We start from the raw sequence: 14,847 nt of genomic DNA on the forward strand, positions 1-14,847 counted from the left end.
AACTAAATTATCTTCTCCCATATAATTTAGAGTTGAGTCAACTCTACATTATATGACTCAACCCTGTAGTGCACTCCATTTACTCTCTCTCTCTCTCACACACACACACACACACTAAAAACCAATGATCCTTCTCCACCATTGGTCACAAAGCTCTGCCCAAATACCACATTAAAGAAACACCACACAAACACACTGTATTTCGGTTGATAAACAGGCATTTTTATTTTATTTTCCCCCTCCAGACACACACAGTAGCACTGCTCACCTTTGAATTATTCATCTCATACAAGTCAGAAAAGTGACATCAGTTAGGTTTATAGCTCTAATAAAGCCACAGCACAGAAATGACACAGCAGCATTTACAAGAAAAAGCTTGATGCAGGACAGGTGATGCATGGAATAAGGTGATGCATGCAAAAGAATAAAGAAGTTTCACATCACGGTGTGCAAAACATATCTCTGCTTTCATTTCTCATGTCAATAACTTTGTTATTTCTACTAGTAAGCGTGGATGTGTTTGTCTGAACAGATTGTTCTCATCTTCTCCACCTCCTCTTAACGGAACTGAAGAGGACTCACACGCAGACCGATCACATCCTTACCAATCTCTGTCACCTAGAAAATGAAGTGAAATTAAAAAGGTTAGAGCTCATGAGGGGGAAACTATGAATAGTGACAGTACAGACACAAACATCCTAACAACCACCAGACCACTGCTTTTAAATTGTGCATTTGTAACCAATATTGAAGTTTGCCTTTATAAAAAGTACAATATCAATCCAATCTTTTATTTTGAAGAGCTGTTCAAGTTGACTGGACTTGTACATGGCTGTCCTGAGTCCCGGCCTACCTGTGTGACCCTGCAGATCTGGCCTTTGTATGTAGGGCAGTAGCAGGCCCCAGACAGAGGACACTTCTCAACAGGACGTCCACGGTACAGAGGGACGAAGGAGGCAGCGCACAGGTCGAATGGATTGTGGGGGTCGTAGTTCAACTGATGGGCGTCTGTCAGGGTCTTCTCACAGGCTGCCAAAATCTTGCGGGTCTGAATGGTAGGGAGAGATTTAACAAGATGGTAGGAGATGAGAAAACAGTATAGCACTGTCCATAGGTGTGGCTGTGGCTCAGGAATGTTAGTTTCCGTTTAAGCAATTAGGCTCAATGCATGAATGTGTGTGACTGCGATGTAGTATTTACAGAGCATTTACTTTCCATTTAAAATGGAAAACTTTAAATTCCCACTAAGTGAAGCTAAGGATGTCGCACGACCAACCTGCTGTGCAACGTCTGGCTTCGGCCCCAGCTCGAGCAGGCGTCGTGCAAAGCTGGCAGCCGTCTTGAAGTTACGCAGTTTGAAGAAGAGGTTCAGAGCTGTGCGCAGCACCAGCACCATGTGGACTGGCTGGAGATTACAATGGGTGAAATAAGCAGCCATCTGTAAGGAAAAAACACACACACACACACACACACAATTAGGCTTTGGAAGTGTGAATAATGTTCACTTTGTAGACATATTTTGGAAGATTTTGGTGATGGTCAGTCTTCAACAACAGATTTGCAAGCCACAGATATTTACCTCACACAGCCTCTTCTGCTGTTCCAATGTGTCTTTAGGCAACTTCTTCCTTTCTGTCTCCATGGTCAGACCCACTATGTACTCTCTGCAGATTGTGATCAGCTGCTGAGCCTGAAACACACATAACAAGTCTATTTAAATATATCTAGGTGTGTATGTGTGTGTGACCTGCATTTCTTTATTTGCACAATGAGCAGCCTGCAGCCCCACATGAGTTTGCAGCACACTTTGCACTGAATCCAGAGTTTAAACTTATTGCAATTCAAAGCCGGTGTGGTGTTCACCTCTGCAATCTCCTGCTTGTTATCGACCACCAGCAGAGGTACAGACAGCAGGATGACTCTGAAGCGCTCGACAGCTTCCTCAAATCGCCCGGCCGTTGTCAGCTGGTAGCACTGCTGCAGGCGAGCGATCAGGTCGGAGAGGCGCAGGCCCACAGCAGGAAGTCCTTGCTTTGGCCCACAGTCCTGAAAAATAAAAGCATTTGTAAGCACACCTACAGGAGGTGAACATACTGTGATTCTTCTTAAGAGATGACAAAAAGCTAACAGCTGTACCTTCCAGTTTCTCTGGGGATGGCCACGCAGACAGGGCAGAGAAGGCAGCCCCAGATAACAGGTGCGGCCTCTGGACAGCGTCTGCATGAACAGCGACTTGTAGGGGCCGAAGTTCACAACTCCGACCTGGTCGTGGAGCAGCTGCGGTACGGAAGAGAAACAGTAAATGGCAGTACAACATGGCATTGAAGTAACATTACATCAGTCATCCAGTCGGTGCTCGGCCACACCTCAGGCAACGTTACAAGAACACAGTTAATTTAAAAACAATATCAAATTCTGTACATACTCGCATGGCAGTTTCAAATGAGCCAGCCAGGATGTGGTCCACTGGCAGCTGGGAGTTGTTGCACCACATCTGTGTAGGACTAATGCCCTTGGTCGGTGGGACGAAGAAGCCATCCTCTGATCCTCCACCTGCACCAGCCGGTATGTCCTGATGGTTGGGAGAGAGATGTTGTAATAAGAAATTTAAACAGTTTAGCTACAGCGTTGAGAAGATTTGGAAGATCAGGCAGTCTTTCTTTCAGGGTGAGAGGTGAATTATTGTAATCGGTGTGATATGTAAAGATGTAGCTCCTCTCACCAGCTCTGGAGGAAGGTCCAGGTCTTCTTCCACCTCCCAGCCTCCTCCCTCCTCTTTCACCACTCCTTCCTCTCCGAATCCTTCCTGGGCATCCATGAAGCCATCTGAGAGACAGAGACAGATGGGGAAAGATAAATATCAACTTCTACTACAGTGCAGTGATGATGATGCGGCCAAATCCGCTCACTAAAAAAAGGTCAGGTTTAAAATATTCTTTAGTGACACAAAATTTACCTTCATCCAACTGAAGCTCAGCATCGTCTCCCCAGCCCTCGCCTCCTGGGGCTTCCATGTCCAAGTCGGCAGCCATCTGACCTGCCTTCCCTATAACAGAAAAACAACTGTTCTCAATCTGGGAAACGTCAGCAGCCACAAGTCTTCACGACACATACAAGTCATTTCATTTAATTGATGATTACATACAGTATTCGTCGAGTCTGATGACTCACCCTTCGCTGCAATGACTCCCTCAAAGAAGCCCTTTGATACAGTTAGCAGAGGCCAGTTGGTGTCCAGGGGGTTGATGGGTGGAGAAGGCTGCAGCAGTTGTGCATTGGGATCAACCTCTGGCACCTACAAGACACAAGATGCAATATTATTTTATAATCGATGTTGTATTTATCCACTAACATCAATGATTTTATCGTCAGAGCCTGTGGTGGAAAAACATGTATTCTGAAAAAAACCTAATAAGTGCTCTACTACTTCTGTTTCAGGCAGCAAGTTATGGTTGTAGATGTTACTTGTGCGAAAGGTACAGAGACTTTCTCAACACACCGTCTCCTTTTCTGGGTCAAAGGTCTCCTTTAGAGCCTCAGCCTCTTCATCCAGCCCGTGAGTGGCCGCAGTCAGATAAGCCAGCGACTCTAGAAACATGCAAACAAGTTGGCGTCTTGTTAGACTGTCATCTATTCAAAACAACAATGTGACTATGTGATGAAGGGGAGTATCAGTGAACACGATGAAGGTGCCACTTGAACTCACTCTGTCCACAGTTCTTCAGGATACGGACCCTCTCACTGACATCTCCCAGGTAGAGAGCCGCCTGGTAGTGACCACTCATGTCCTTCCTGATCTCAGCTACAAATAAAGAGTAAACAAAGACTAGAGTTAAGTTCACTGATACACAAACCTCCACAATGCCTGATAAAAAAACAAAAACAAATCCTAAATCTCTTACCGATCTTCATCATCTTGCGCAGCTTGGCCAGGTTGCCAGTGATGAGGTAGAGGAAGGTGAGCTTGTCAAAGTTCTTGGTCCTCTGGTAGCACATCTCCACGACCTGGTGGTGACCCTGCAGAAGTGCGGCTTCGCCCAGACGCTCCCAGCAGCTGCGCTCATCCAGGGCCTTGGCTGCCTCCAGAGCCACCTGGAAGTGTGGAGACAGAGAAATGCTTAATAAAGTGTAACTAAACCTGGGTCTCATGCAGAAATTTACCAGTGGAAGAATTAAAACTAGCGCTTGTGAGCTGAAATTCTTATAAAGCAAATTCTGGCTCATCAGAACAGACAAAAGCAACATGCATGTATGCCAATGTGCAAAAATGAAAAAACACAGAAACTGTGTCCTAATTATACAGTTTGTCCAGCAGCAGCTCACCTCGATGTTTCCACACTCCAGAGCCAGACTAAAGCGTGTCTTCTCATCTTTGACAAAGTGCAGCGCCACCTCAGGGTAGCCCTTCTTCTGCAGGTAGGCAATGATGGACTGGCCCACCAGCTTGGCATTACGCACCATGTGGAGCACCTGGAGGGACAACGATAAGAGGAACTGATTTCAAAAGCAGCATTTGGGAACTAAATGACCAGCACAAAGATCCCACGCCATCCACGTTCATTTCTATAAAACTGTTGAACAGTAAGTACAATATCGCAAAGAAGCATGTAGAGTGTACTCCAATAATTAATTCGCAAAGACGAGTGATCACCACAGACCCACCTCATCATATTTGCGGTTAACCAGAGCCAATTTGAAGCGGTACTCTGTGGGGTCGATGGTGAGGACGCGTGGCCTGCACTCCCTGTCCAGACAGTAAACACTGTTTCCTCTCACACGAGTCACATAGATAGGCAGGTCCAGGGTCCTGATGATGCCATGATCACTACAGGGGAACAATGAACGTACCATGTCAGGTGTTTTTAGAAAATAATCCCATCACCAGTTGGATGTGTGTGGCCTTTAGATTTTCTAAGTATAAAAATCAAATGTAGCAGGTTTCCTTGTTTGGGGAAGCAAACAGCAAACTTTTGTTTTCATAATATCATGCATGAAGTTAAATATGTAGACAAATAAAATTTATTATGGTTCAACAACAAATGTGCTGTTAGCAAGTCTGACTGTTTCAAAAACGTGTTTAGTTTTAACAAAGTGATGCAACAACCTCTGCTGCACATCCAGTTTCTGAAGTTAAAGAAACATCTTCTTAAAATGACTATTGTATCTAACATTCTTGGGAATCTGTTTTTAACATTAGTCAAACAAGCATTCATGTAGCCTGTGCTACTGGTTGCTCTGCACTATAAAAAGCACTTTGATCTTTGAAGTCAGGTCAGTGAAGTCACTGAGTGGAAACGTGGCCCCGCCACCAGTCTGGTACATCTATACTTCCAATAATTACGGTGCTATCTCATCAAGATCTTATTCTCTTCGATATTTTCTGTTAAAAGTTATACAGGTGAGCGCTGTGGCCTGTACAAAGTGGTGGCAGTTAACCTGCCTGACAACAGACTTGTGTCAACACTGCTTTTTTGTTTCTTTTTGAAGCAGCACATACCCAGAGGTGAGGGCGTATTTGATGTGATTGGAGGTGGTGTAGATGAAGACTCCACTCTCATCCCAGGCTCCACTCTTCACCCTGATGTTCTCATGAATGTTGCACAGACTCTCCAACTTACGGTTGCAGATCATGATGGCTGAGGGAAGAAAAAGACAGCAAAGGAGATTTTGAGTTTGTTATTTTAAGAACCTATAGAGATAATTGACAGCTTTTAACTTTTGGTGATCAGGAGCACACTGACATTAGTGTTCTTGTTTGAACCAATAACAGTATAGTAAGCCAAATTAATGTAGCTGTAATGCACCCAAAGCCATTCAAAAACGGTTCCTTTACCAACATTCACAAGTCAAACTAAATCCTTAAACCACAGCATCACAAGTTATTTGGACTTTTAAGCAGAAAAATGAAATGTGTGCAGGAGATTTTGCATCTGGAGTTACTAAAATATGTCTGCTTTCCTGTAAAACAGATTTTCATTGTCCTCAGAAAATGAGCCCCATGATAAGCGTGGGTGAAATCAAATTAGTGCCTTCCCCTGGTTATACTAATGCTGTCCAAACAGGACTCATGTCTCATGTCGCAGCACAAACATGTTCAGACGACAGAAGAAGATTAAGATGTTATGACTACATCAGTATCCTTGTCTGTACCTGCAGATATTCTTATCTACCCACCGTGTTTAGCCAGCAGAGCCACGTGGCTGGTGTCGGCGCTCCACACCACGTACTTGACCTTGGCGATTTTAACGGTGGCCAAAGAGCGTTTCTGCTGCACGTCGAACAGCGTGACGCCATCTGCGTCGCGCAGCAGCAGCGAGCCTGTCCCGGCGTAGAAGATCTCCTCGCAGCTCGGCACCTGAACTTTCTTCACAATTTCATTCTTCAGGTTCTTAATCAGCAGCTACCAAAGGAGAGGGAAAAGGTGTATTAAAAAAATGGGCCCAGAATAGAGCATATAATAATAATAATAATAATAATAATGAACTAGATCTAAAAGAGGACTTACAGAGTGCATACGGTCCAGGACAGCAAATCTGTTCCGGGCCACCCAGACTGCAGTCAGACCAGAGGACCTCTTCCCCTCCGGTGCTGAGAAAAAGACAGATTCTGTGTTACTTTAGTGAATGCATACAGTATTTTTACAGTGATCCAACGTGTTGTCATAAAATCAACAACTTACAGTGTTAAACAGAGAGACGTGACATTTCACTAGACATAATCACTGTAGACAGATACAATATGAAAGACAAGGAAGGTTTAGAGAGGTGTTTCTTTACCATCAGGGTTCTGAGAGTCACTTTCTTTGGGAATAGAGTACAGGTCATAGGTGCTATTCTCCAGGTTGGTCGCCCTCTGCAGGAGGTACAGAGTATTACATAAAATATATAGAAAGACTACCAGTAAGAGATTAACATGTGTGAGTGAGCTTTAACTGAGAGAAACTTACAGTGCAGAGCAGGACAGCGTTCTCTGCAGGGTTGTAAGACATGCTGAACACCGGGAATTTGGACCCACTAGGACAAGATAATATATATATAAAACACTCATTGGTATCCAAATACTCCAACAGAAGTCTGGGGATGGGGCGGCTGCAATGCAAGTCACAACCACAAGAAATGACCTACCTGCGCAGCTGCATGACAGCAGTGTCCTTGCTGCTGTTGAAGTCCAGCTGACGGAGGAAACGGTCCTTAACGTAGTATAGCATGTTGCCGTGCACAGCGTATGCCGGACGCTCACGCTCCAGCTTGAACACGATCATGCCGCTGTCATGACCTGGAAGAGCCACGGACAATCTTTCAGTGAAATAGTCACACTTATATAATTACACACCTAGGGTTTAAAAAGCCCCAGGAGAGCAAAAGTATCACAAATTGGATGTTCTGAAGTAGGATATTAGACTCCCTTTGACTTTGTTAGATGTGTACAGGGACAGACCAGTGTCACCACCTACCAGCAGCAAACAGGTTGAGGTTTGGGTGAGCACCCAGAACCCAGAAGCGATCGTGGTCCCGGCGGAAGGTCTGCACTCCGGTTCTTTTGGACATATCCCACACCCGGATGCTCTTGTCCTCAGAGTTGGACAGGATGAGCTCCTGGCGCGGGTGGAAGACGGCACAGGACACGTTGTTGTAGTGGCCGCGGCATGTGTCCAGCTCCCATGCCTTGGATTCTGGACAGTGGGAGAAAGAGACCATAGAAGACATAATAAAAGGTTGGAAAGAGGGATACGAGTATTTTAAACATGAGTTTGGGTATGTGTGGACAAATTAGACTACAAAATTCAACATTAAAAATATAAATTTATACTGCAGAGTCACAAGAGGGAGAAATGCACGTTTTTAACTGCTGATCAAAGTCTTTCAGTACATAGAGAAGTTTAAAGAAAATTCGAAAATGTCAGCAGATTGTTGATGAACGTTAATTGACTCAGAAGTCACTAGTTACCATTCATTCTCCAGATCTTGACCTGCCTGTCGTCGGCTCCAGACACAATGAGAGGCATACTGGGGTGGAAGGCAGCCCAGTTGACCCCCCGGTCGTGACCCTGGACAGAGATATACAAATTCAAGTCACACAAATCCAAACAAAAATCTATCAGCTGTGCCAGCACTAAGGTTGAAGGTTTTCTGAACACTAAATAACTAATTGCCCTCTCTAGGAATAATGTAAATTAGCATCAAATTATATCAAAATAAAATTAAACCAGCGTTCTCCAGGAGACATTTGTCTTTACAAAATCATAGAAACGTTGTTAAAAAAGGCAGAGAAACAGGTACATTATACAATTGAATTTAGTTGGTATTTTCCATGAACATGACTTAAACTTAATCAGTAGCAATTTGGAAATTCTCTTAACAATACTAAGCTTGTTTCTCTTTGGCTTTTCAGAGGAAAAGTACATTGAATGTTCTTTTTACACCAACATAGCATCATTTTATAATATTAGTGTTACTAGATAAATCTTTAAAATATAATATAAGCACTGCAGTTAAGATGGTTTTGGAAAAGAGGAGATTTTCAGGGCAACACCTTGGCAGGTGAAGGATTTTCAGTCGCTCACCTGTCAAAGTTAAAAAGTTGATTCACCCAAACAACATATCAGACACGGCAAACAAACAAAAAAGACTGAATCATACTTATCACTGCTCACCTCGAGGACATGCTTCACAACAGCATCAGAGGCACCGAACAGGTCAACACCAGAGATGCCGCGCACCTCTGTCTCCACAGCGCCTGGAGACAGGTTCTTCTTCCTCAGACCTGGAACCAACATTCAGGGCATCGCGTGCAAGGAGGGAGCAATACTCATGTTACACAAGGCACAACCACAGTGCAGGAGAGGAAGAAGAACTTGAAGAACAAGATCCAGATTATTAAAATAATCAATATCATAGGAGAAGAGAGGCAACAGAGAGGGATTATAAAAAGGAGGGGGGAACTGTTGGACTACTGAACACACACAGGGTTGAAACACACCAACACAACCTCTGCTCCCTCATTCCCCACCAACTTGAGTCTGGAAACAATCATGACTATAACAATACTGTTGATTGGGTTAATCAATCACTGGCACACAGAGAAAAATCCCAAGTACTCTGATTTGATTGGGCTGCAGTGCAAGAGATTGATTACCTCCCAGACTCAGATGAGATCAGGAAAAAAAAAAATTCAGAAGATTCAGAAAACACAGATTGCATTCATGATTTCTGCCCTTTAAAACACTGTGGTGTACAGCTAGTTCAACAGCACGGAGAGATGATACAGGGTGAAGAAAATGGCACTAGGAACCCATGTGTGCAGGCGTGGATGTTTCCAGGGAGAGCATGGGAGAAGGTGGACATGGGGAGCGCGTGGACTTGGCTGATGGAGGTGGGGAGGGGATGGGTGGTGCTTGGTGTTGTAAAGACGTGCTCTGATGGGGCATTGATTGTCAGGAATATGAGGAGTTTTTTGGTTTCTTAGAGGCTCATGCATGTTTCTGCACAGATGTCTGAGTCACATGCAGAGTTAAGTGAAAAAGTCAGAGATTTGGGTTAGGAATGAAGTTGGTCACAATATAGTGACTTTAGCAAGAAATCTAAAAACAGTTGTATTTTTCATGTTATATCTTGAGTAGTAGAGTCAGCCGTGCAAATGCCATGCCGGGGAGGGGATATGAAATTATTTCTAAATCAGTACATAGGAAGTTAAAATTTGTTAAAGATGCACTTTCAAACCAGTTAGTAGTGGTGGCTGTCCATCTTGATGCAATTTCAACAATGCATAAGAACTTGCAAAATAACAGTATGGGGAGCAGTATGGATTTCCTGTAATGACGTTATGAGCGTAAAGCGACAGTTCTTTAATGCAAATGGGTGCCGTGCATCTAACATGAAAATTCTAGACCTGTACAAATGCAATCATGCTCGATGCAAGAAAATGTGAAAGCCAATAAATGTCCAGGAGAGGAGTTAGAGATCCACATATGATGCATGTTCACGTGTAAGAAAGTGATAGCAGATGTGAGCAAATTAAAGGTTTAGTTAGTGAGAAGACAAGAATCATCAACAACAAAAGATTTTAAGAGCATGCAGAGGCACAGAAACACCTCTCCCGTCACCTTTTTGTGTTTCTTTAACTACATCTTCCAACTCTTTCTTCATTCAGAAGACTTATTTAACGAGCAGTATTTCCTTAACTAATACTACACCATAAAATGTGTTCAGCCAAAACATAGGAGAGGTGTTTCTGCAAACATCCCACAGAGACTTGTCCACAACAAGAAGGAGAGGAAGAAGAGGACTTGACATTCATCCAGTTCCTGCTTCTTCCTCGTCCTTCATACCACTCTGCCCTCCCACCCCTTCCTCAACCCAGCCCACTGTATTTTGGTCCGCCATCCCCAAGCCCTCACCGGAAATATCCCACACTCGCACGGTCTGGTCCAGACTGGCTGACACCACCAGGTCCTCAGATGGGTGGAACTGGGCGCACATCACATAGTGATTATGGCCAGTCAGCACACTGTGGATGAAGAGGAAAGGAAATGTCCAGATATTTTAAAACACAAATAAATCAAAGTTAATGCCGACTGTTTCATCAAATTTGTATAACAAAAAAATTACTTTTTAAATTGTGTTTCCCAGTCTGAAAAAAAAAAAATTCACAATGTGTCTCTTACCAGACACAGGTCCTGGACTGCCAGTTCCAGATGCGAATGGTCTGGTCATCTGAGGCGCTCAGAATCCAGGGGTACTCCTACAGAAAGAGAAATGGTTAAATTAATTAATTTCATACAGACGACAAGATACAGAGTCTTTGTCACTCTGTGCCTTAAAATCACTTATGAAACAGATAGGAAGCCGGTGTATTTTAAAGTGGCAGAACAACTCACATGATGGAAGAAGGTGGTTCTGATGTAGTCGAGGTGTCCGAGGAGAGTAAAAAGGCAGCGTCTCAGTTTGTAGTTCCACACCTGGTCAAAACAGGAATATTAACTTAGCATATACATGTAATCATTATATGGAATATTATAACAACAAACATTTTATTCCACAAATCTTAACAGCATCTTAACATTCAACCAACCATCAAACATGACATTTCTGACATTCACTTAAAACTTCAAAGACTCTTGAGTAGATCCTTTGCTCAATCAAGAAGGATTCATACAAACAAATTTTTTGGTGCAGCTACACAAGATTTCTACGTGGCAACATGACAGCATAAAAGCAACCTCACCTTGATTTTGTAGTCATCTCCTCCAGATACAAACAGAGGCTGCTGTTTGTGGAAATCAATTCCTCTGACGGGGCCTGTGGGTGAAGACACATCAGTTACATCACATATCTATCACAGTACACAGTGTGCAAGTTGAAATAATAATTTACTACATCAGCCACATCACTGCCATACCATCATGCTCGTCAAACTTGTCAATCAGTGTGCACATCCTATAGTCCCACAGCTGGATGACTCCGTTGTGTAAACTTGCAAGAACCCATGGCCTCTTGGGATGAAAACTCAGGCCTGTAATGTAAACCAGTTGATTCCTTATTTTGTTATACAAGTTGAAAACAGGCCATTAGATTTCAACAGATGACAGGTCAGTTTATTATACATCATCAATGAAACCATGTAGTTCGTTTACTTGCGTTAGCTAGATAGCTAACTGAACGCTCATGTACTGATGTTGATCTGATCATACATTTGACTACACAAGACGTGACATTAATCATTTAAAGTAAGCGTATGATACAAAAACACCTTCAAACAAGCATTTGACTTATTTACAGACATAACTTTAAAATGACAAATTACAGAGTCGGAGAACGACCGCTAGCTCACGTTAGCTCCTATGCTACCTGCAGCTGGAAAACTCTTACCTTTGACACGGGCCGACTTCGTTTCAAATTTAGTTAACATCGTCACTTGACAATAATACAAGTCGTAATTTTAATGCTGGGGTAAAGTATAACTGTCTACGAACAATAAAAACAACTCAAATATTCCGGACAACTGAGCTCAGGCGGCCTGATCGCCTTCGCCCATTTAGCTGATTCTCCTGTTTCCTGACACGTAGCTTCTCTTGTCTTCCGGTTTTGAACAATAAAGTTATACACTGATACGTGTAACACAAACTCTGGCACTGTAAAATGTAAATATAAACTATTATTTTACTTTATGTAATCTTTAGTATTGTTAGATTTGCCTTTTTTGTTTTGTATTTTCTGTTGTGTATCTGTTTGTATCTTTGTATCTGAAAGTGTGCAATAAAGACGGTGTTAAAAAAACGTTGTACAGTGAAAAGCTGACGCAGAAAGCTCCACGGCGGCGGCAGATAGAGATACAGCATACAGAACTGAACTGACACCAGACCCTCTAGCTTGACTAATCTACATCGTCTATTTCTATTTCTACACAGCCATGTTGGGGTCAGAGAGACCTTTTTGTAAGGAATTTACAAGACCCTTAAATCTAAAACTTTCTGTCATTTGAGGACTTTGGTTCCAATTTGAAGCTTTTTGACAGAGGTCCGTATGCCAATGTTGTCAAGGCAATTCCTCAAGCTGTAATTGAAATGGCATATAATATTTCTCTAAACATCTCCCTTCGCTTTTGGTGAATGATCATAATTTCATTCATATAAAATTACCAAACTTCATTATTCGGCAGAATTATATCCTCTTTCTTTCCACAGAATGTTTTATAATTTTTTCTGAAAAAGATGCTGAGAATCTGAGTTCAAATCTTTGTTTCAAATTTCCTATTGCACCAAAAGTGAAGGAGGTTCATTTTAAGGTTCTGAATGGAATATGCCCCTCAGCTGAATTTTTGAGAAGTCGTTTTGGTTTGGATTACAATAACTGCACATTCTGTGGTGACCACATTGAAACTGCAGAGCATTTATTTTCTGAATGTATTTTTGCTAATGCTTTTTGGGATGTTCCCTAAAGTTTAACATTTTTGTAGTCTAACAAAGGAAAACGTTATATTTGGCACAATTTTGAATGACCCCTTACATGACCTGGCTATCAACTCAATAACCATCCTTTTTTATACATAAAAACAAAATTCTGAAATCAAGGCCAAATTTCTATATTTTTCATAAGTAGCTGTGTTTTTAATTTTCATCTCTTAAATATATGAAGAAAAAGAATGCTATGAAGCTCTCAAAGTTAGTTGAGGACCTTAATCTTACAGAAAATCCCAAGCTAATATTCCTTTACTTTTCTCCCCACTTTTTATTTTTGATTTATTGTTTTTTTTAGATATGATTTATTTATTTCAGTACGTCACCTTCTAGTCTTGTCTGTTCCCATGTTAATTATGCACTGTTCTGTACTATGCCACTTTGTGTGTAAATTTGTCAATAAAGATTTGAAATAAAAACCACCCTTAAATATAAATTTAAAGGTCAATTTAGTAGCTGTTCTGGAGCTTTCGGTCAAATCTTACGATCTTCATCAGCAGATGAAGTTTGCCCAGTTTTCATGGAATTGTAGATGTTACAATTTCCATATTTGTGAGCAGTTTAAGGACTTTCAATCATATTTCATGATATTGAAATGAAAGATATGAAATAGAAACTACAACATCTACATTTCCATGACAACTGAGAAGATCATGTGATATGATCAAAAGCTTCACAACAGCTACAAATTGGACTTTTTGGTGAGATTGTTTTCCCAACTGTTGTTTCTGAGGTCAAGAATGAACTATGTAATTGTTATTCCTACACTGTTACTACCAGTGGGGCAATATATATTTAGATGTTGCGCATGAAAGTTTGTCGTAGTTTGAAAGATAAAAAAAGAAAATCTGGTGACCTTAATCAGTGGATGGAGTTCCTCTGTTGAGTAAATTTAAGTGAACAGTAAAAAGTAAACAAAATGGGAAAACTAAACTTGCTACCATCTGCCTATGTGTATAAATACAGTAAATTTATATGTAGATATATCTTCCTTTATATATTCACTCTGCTTTACGCACTTATTTTCATACTTATGTTTAATTGCAAGGGCGTCACTTTGTGCTGAAAAGTGGTGGGGACATTTAAGGGCTCAAGATTAGTAGTGACACACTTGCTCCCGAAATATGAACAAAACAAGAAGATATTAGAATAAATATTTACTACTGTGATTTATGATCCAGGGGGTTTAAGCATTAAACACTTAATTTCCTGCACTCTGGAGACATTTTCCGGACCAATTTATGGTTGAAATGTCTATGTATATATATATATATATATATATATATATTAAATGTAGTAATCAGCAACCTGTTTTTTTAGCTTAAGTTACTTTCTTGGACAATGCACATTCATTTCTTAGATATTTATGTTGCATTGCGTGTTTCTTATTGTGCAAAATAAACTTTCTCAAAGCATTCTCACTTGTTATTTAACATTTCTTGTTGCAAGCAATTTATACCAGAACCATTTTAACAAATACTTTCAAAAAGTGATGGGGACAAAATCAGCCATTTCAAAAAAGGGGTGGGGACATGTTCCCAGCGTCCCCAGTGTAAATGACACCTATGTTTAATTGTCTAGTTAATTTCTTTGATGCACAGATACCCTTCAGATATTTTGTTTTTGTCTTGATGCGTTTGTGTTTTGTTTGCTGTATTGCCAGTTTTATGTTCTGCTCTGACAGAAAACTGTATTTTATAAAGTCGAAATGGCAAATCAGCTCGATAGTTTAATCAAAGCAATATTTTATATTATCATATTTTATAAATTAATCCGTTTTTTAATGTAAAATCTTAATCTGCAATGTAACAAATCACTATAGTTGTCTTGATAAACGCATGAAATGGAGATACTCAAGTCTCTCAAAAAAAGCCCAGAACCGGAATAAATGT

At 41.3% G+C, this 14,847-nt stretch overlaps 1 protein-coding gene across 1 annotated transcript; it reads right to left on the bottom strand.

Moving 5' to 3' along the window:
- Positions 1–200: 200 nt before the first annotated feature.
- copa (COPI coat complex subunit alpha) lies at positions 201–12,056 on the bottom strand. Its single transcript, XM_038717433.1, has 30 exons — positions 11,868–12,056; positions 11,398–11,511; positions 11,224–11,297; positions 10,877–10,957; positions 10,664–10,740; positions 10,397–10,506; positions 8,654–8,763; positions 7,948–8,047; positions 7,454–7,672; positions 7,125–7,275; positions 6,947–7,013; positions 6,777–6,852; positions 6,506–6,588; positions 6,175–6,400; positions 5,498–5,636; positions 4,663–4,825; positions 4,324–4,470; positions 3,903–4,092; positions 3,707–3,802; positions 3,500–3,588; positions 3,172–3,295; positions 2,957–3,046; positions 2,723–2,826; positions 2,426–2,572; positions 2,137–2,277; positions 1,864–2,046; positions 1,580–1,690; positions 1,277–1,438; positions 854–1,048; positions 201–618 (listed from the first exon to the last, which is right to left on the bottom strand). Exons 1-30 carry the CDS (start codon positions 11,905–11,907, stop codon positions 559–561), a joined length of 3,669 nt encoding a protein of 1,222 aa, XP_038573361.1. The 5' UTR covers positions 11,908–12,056; the 3' UTR covers positions 201–558.
- Between the last annotated feature and the right edge of the window lie 2,791 nt (positions 12,057–14,847).

This window comes from Micropterus salmoides, unplaced genomic scaffold (genome assembly GCF_014851395.1).
Source record: "Micropterus salmoides isolate LMB-PRFRI ecotype aquatic unplaced genomic scaffold, ASM1485139v1 Ms_hic_scaffold_14, whole genome shotgun sequence".
Lineage (NCBI taxonomy): Eukaryota > Metazoa > Chordata > Actinopteri > Centrarchiformes > Centrarchidae > Micropterus > Micropterus salmoides.